At 35.3% G+C, this 4,951-nt stretch overlaps 1 protein-coding gene across 1 annotated transcript; it reads left to right on the top strand.

Moving 5' to 3' along the window:
- Positions 1–1,305: 1,305 nt before the first annotated feature.
- On the top strand, positions 1,306–2,892 carry LOC112283904 (uncharacterized). The gene is made up of 2 exons (XM_024523250.3): positions 1,306–1,835; positions 2,270–2,892. Exons 1-2 carry the CDS (start codon positions 1,440–1,442, stop codon positions 2,744–2,746), a joined length of 873 nt encoding a protein of 290 aa, XP_024379018.1. The 5' UTR covers positions 1,306–1,439; the 3' UTR covers positions 2,747–2,892.
- The last annotated feature ends 2,059 nt before the right edge of the window (positions 2,893–4,951 follow it).

Below are 4,951 nucleotides of genomic sequence, written 5' to 3'. Positions count from 1 at the left end.
TTGAGTTATATATTATAATATATTTTTAAAAAATACTAATACAAACATCCATAAAAATTACACATTTTATCTATTGAGGTGTGCATCAATAATGTTTCATACTGTGTAACATGAGATATTTGTATATAAACACAACAATATTGTTGCATTGTAGTGTGTAATACAAATTTATGGTAGCTTGTAGTGACATTAGTAAATTTTTTTGGTGATATGTAGTAGATAGCAAATTGTAGAGGCAATAAAAAGAGCTATGGTGGCATTAGTAACATCTAAAGGTAATTGTAAAGAAGAACTATAAAGATAAATTATAAAAAAAATTATAAAGCTGAATTATAAAAAGTAATCATGAGGAGGAATTGAAAAGACAAGTAAAATCATTTTAGTAGTAGTAAAATAGAAATTTAATATAAGATATATTTAACTTGACACTTATAAATGTTATTTAATTTTTAAACTTATATTTGGATTTCTGATTTTATAATCAATCGAAAGGATCTAAATTCTATTAAAATAGACACGACAAACTTTAGCCCACATGACACCACCCTAGTGCTACTTGGTGATGTCATCCCTTGCCTCGTGAGCCCTCCTGTGACACTGACACTGCTCTTTAAGTAGAAATACCCCCTCAAATATGGCAAGGCTTTTGTATATTAACTTGCACCCATGTTTGTCCATTTAAAGAAGATGTTTATACACAAATATCTCATGTTACCCTCTTATTTACGTTAATATTAGAGACTTTGTCCGTTACTTGTAAAAGAAGGTTAGAAAAATAAAGCATATACAAAGTTTCAGACCTTTAGCTAAATCCACTTATAACGAGGAATATGCGACGTCGAGGCTCCTGTTTTCGGCGTCGGTGATAGATTTCACTACAAAACGACGACTTTGAACAGTCAAATAGTCTCTGTCGTGGATTGACTGAATCATGTTGACGACAACAATGGCAACTGGTAAACCTACCACAATACGACACACATGCAAGCATGCTATCACGCATTTTCACACCTCACTGGGTGGAAGCGCACGTGCCGCATGAAAAATTACATTAAGACATGATTAATGCGCATCGTGGTTCAGATACTGTGGGTCGGATTGTTTTTGACCGACCCACATGATATTGACGTCCAAGCTGGAAAGTTAACGCCGATTCCAAAGGACATTGTTCTCGTGGATAAGCGACACGGAGATCTTGTGACGTCTCAACCAAGCTTTCTTTTCTTCGGTTCTTGGTATTTCTTCGAAGACATGAGGAGGATATTTGGCCTTCAAATCAAGCTGATGTACGCACTCCAATTCTATAGCCGAGCCACGGATAGCGTCTAACACTGGTGTGGAGGCAAGGCTTCACTTATCGAGTTTTTCTCACGGTGTTTATTGTCCAGAGCGGTGGGGGTTCAAGTTGGAAGGGATTTTGAGACAATATCGTTTATCAGATGGCTGCACCATGGGGACTGTTTCCGCAACCCGACAGCGGCATTCTCTCTGTTGTTCCCCTGGTGATTCTAGGTATAGGAATTCTTATGATGTTGAGTGAGTTGACAGGAAACCAGCTGCAATACTCCAAATTTGCTACCGGGAATGACAGCAAGACGAGGACTCTTTCGGGCAAAACAGGAATGTTTTTGAACTATTTGCCTTCAGGTGTGGTGGCCAGTGTCTTGGTCGCATACATGCTCGGTGTTTTGCCCATGCTCCCTTCATTGCTGCAGTCCTGTGGAGCTTCCAGCGCTGCGTCTCTCATTGAGCAGGCCGTGTCTAACGACTCCGACAACCGTCTTCTGCTCGTGGCTCTAGCTTTGAGCCTTCTATTCGACAAACGACTCCTGGAGGTACATACCCTGTAATTTCGTTCAATTGGCTCATGCTGCGGTTGGCTAACTCGAATTGCTGAGCCTGCCGTGAACTCCAATTTGCATGTGAATGGGCCGATTTATCAAATTGAGAAATGTTTTAGTCCCTTCGTGCTCCAGGTCAATTTGTAGATCTCGGCAGTTGTTTGAGAACATAAAAAATAGAATCACTGGACCTATCCACTGTTAACATCTTTATTTTGTCATCCCTCATACTTTCCCCAGGAAATCTCTAAAAAAGTGGTACATGCTACAGTGTCTTCTCCGAGCGGGTAACGCTAGGTCAAAACAAATTCTTGTTACATAGTTTTAAACGCAATCTGAAGCCTAGACCGTGAAAAAGAAGTACAGATTGTGTAAAATTGAAACTTGCGAATTCCAACCCATTTTCCTCTCGTTTGGCTGTTCCACAGGTTCTGTTCGTCCAGAAGTTCTCCGGAACAACCACCGCCAACACCGTCGCATTTATAACTAACGCCTATTTCTCAAACACGATAATTCTCTTGTACGCGCAACTATGGGTAACGGCGCAAGGTTTTGCAGCACCGACACCTAACCTGAAGTGGCCAGGGTTAGCACTTTTTCTGGTGGCGATCACAGGAAATGGGTACCATCACTGGTTACTCGCCAACCTTCGAAAGGGCAGCAACATGGGGTATATGGCACCGCAGGGCGGCCTCTTCGGTGTCTTCGTGTGCCCCCATTACGTCTGTGAGATTCTAAGTTTTGTGGGCATAGCTCTCATCAGCCAAACACTGGTTGCCTGCAGCTTGGCTGCTTTAGTGTCATTTTACTTGACATCGCGCTCGGCGAGCACGAAGAAATGGTACTTGAAAAAGATTGACGGGTTTCCCAAGGAAAGGTGTGTGCTGATTCCTGGAGTGTGGTAAATAGCCATGACTGCCACATACATACAACTGGAAATCCAGCATAAAACCATCATCTTGGCAGATAGACACTGAAGTCGACTCTTTTAAGAAAGAGAGGTTGTATGTTATCCTCACTGCAGCTTCTGGAAATAAGCCCATGTTGTTCATGTTGTTGTTGTTGTTGTTGTTGTTTTTTTTTTTTTTTTTCTCTGAAATGGAGTAGAATTAACTGCTTTGCTGAGTAATGGAACCTTTAGTATATCAACTTGGGCTTCTTTGAAAACATCTCCTATGGATAAATTATTCTTACCTTAATAATATGTTTTTGGTGTGTTTGGAATATTAAGGGGACATATGTTATGAATATCGATACCAATGTTTTTGTCTCTAAATATTTTTTGTTGTGTGTTTGTGCCAAACCAAATAAAATAGTACCAATGCTTTCTTGGCTTTAATTCTGTTTAATGAAGAATTCTATTTATATTGAAGTTAATGAATATTATCCTTTCTACTTACCTATTTAAATAAAAGTATTAAATAAAAATGCAAGATATGTCTTAATTCATATGAATTTCTTGTCGTTTATGTATTTTGATTTCCAAAAAAAAATTATTCATTTTATGAAAAGTTGTTAGAATCAAAATCTAACATGATCTATCAAAACTAAGATGACTAGCAAATTATTGCTACAAAAGAAACAAGATCTAGGAAAGATAACATTCTACCTTCTATCCTTATTGTAGTTTTTGTGTATTTGTAGTACTAAAGAGAAGGAAAATCAACAACCACCAAATTCAACTCAAAAGCTATTGTTTATTGACTTACCAAATATGACATTGCGATTATCACAACCTTCAAGACAATATAATAGAGATAAAGATCTTCAATAATAATATGTTATTTCTCAAATAGATAGAAAGATACAATGCATTTGATATTATATCCTTAAAAGAGACTTTCAATGTTTGGTGATTTTATTGGATATAGAAACAACTCTTAACAATGTTCCAAATGTTTTATTTTAAGGAAATTATAAAGGCCTTAATAATAATCAAATAACATAATCATCTTTTTGCCTTGATATGAGGTACTATTAGTTATTGAGAGGACCCATCAACTACTTTTGAAAGAAAGAAAGATTAGAGTATGTGGCAAATGTAATTCGCCGCATTTTTGACTTGCTCAACAAATGATGATCACTCTTTGTAGAACTTGTTTCTAGAAGGATAGATAATGTCATGGACATACATATTTATTTAAATAAGAAGTGCTAGATAGAAGATAAATGTAAGTAGATTTGATATTATCTTGTGGCAAAGCTTCTTAGAAGCTTCATAAATAAGTATTTTACTTTATACATATTTATAGTTGATTGGTATGTTAGAAACTTTGCCAATAAGTTAGCCATGTGTCACACATGTAGGTAGCTTGTAGAACAATCTAACAATGTGGCATCCATATAAGAAACTTACCTTGCAAGTTAAGACATGTGTATTATAAATTAAACATGTGTTGGAGATCTTATTGAAAATTGCCATGTAGTTCTTAATTAGATAATATATATAGATGCAATAGTGAAGCCTTCTTCATTCTTGTTAATGTCTTTTTAGTCCTTGGTCTTATTTCAAAACTTTTTAGTCTTCTTGTCTTTGATAATACCCATTATAGTTTAATATTAAACCATCTTTGAATGATTTTTTAGTATTTTTGAGTATCACAAGAATTTATTGATCTTTTATTTCTTAGAAATTCATATCGTTGACATTAGGTTCTCAATTTATATTTGATACCTTGACTTTTAGGCGATTTTTTTTCAAAAGCTATTAATATTTACTGTAAAGCAATAATAGAAATTATATATGGATTTTTGAATTGTTTTTAACTTTTTGTTATTAACAAACTAAGCAAACATTCAATTGGATTAAAAATTTTCATAAGTTTATGATGATGGTTAGAAGAGTGTTTGATTTTTCATCAACTATTTATGAATAATTACACCTTTTAGAAGTGTAAAATTGGTGTGTTGAAGGCTTTAATACACTCTAATGTGAAGATTTCTTAGTCATAATGTAGTATGCAAAGTATCTATGTATTTGAGTCAATACTAAAAATAAAACAAGGCGAGACTATCTCAAAAATTCAAGATCCTTCTACTCCACAGCAACATAAAATCTCATCACAAAATATGACAAAACAAAATTGAATTGAACTATATAGAATAGAATA

The sequence above is a fragment of the Physcomitrium patens genome, chromosome 6 (genome assembly GCF_059467195.1).
Source record: "Physcomitrium patens ecotype Gransden chromosome 6, ASM5946719v1, whole genome shotgun sequence".
In the NCBI taxonomy this organism is placed as follows: Eukaryota; Viridiplantae; Streptophyta; class Bryopsida; order Funariales; family Funariaceae; genus Physcomitrium; species Physcomitrium patens.
This window is presented reverse-complemented; position numbering and strand designations above follow the sequence as displayed.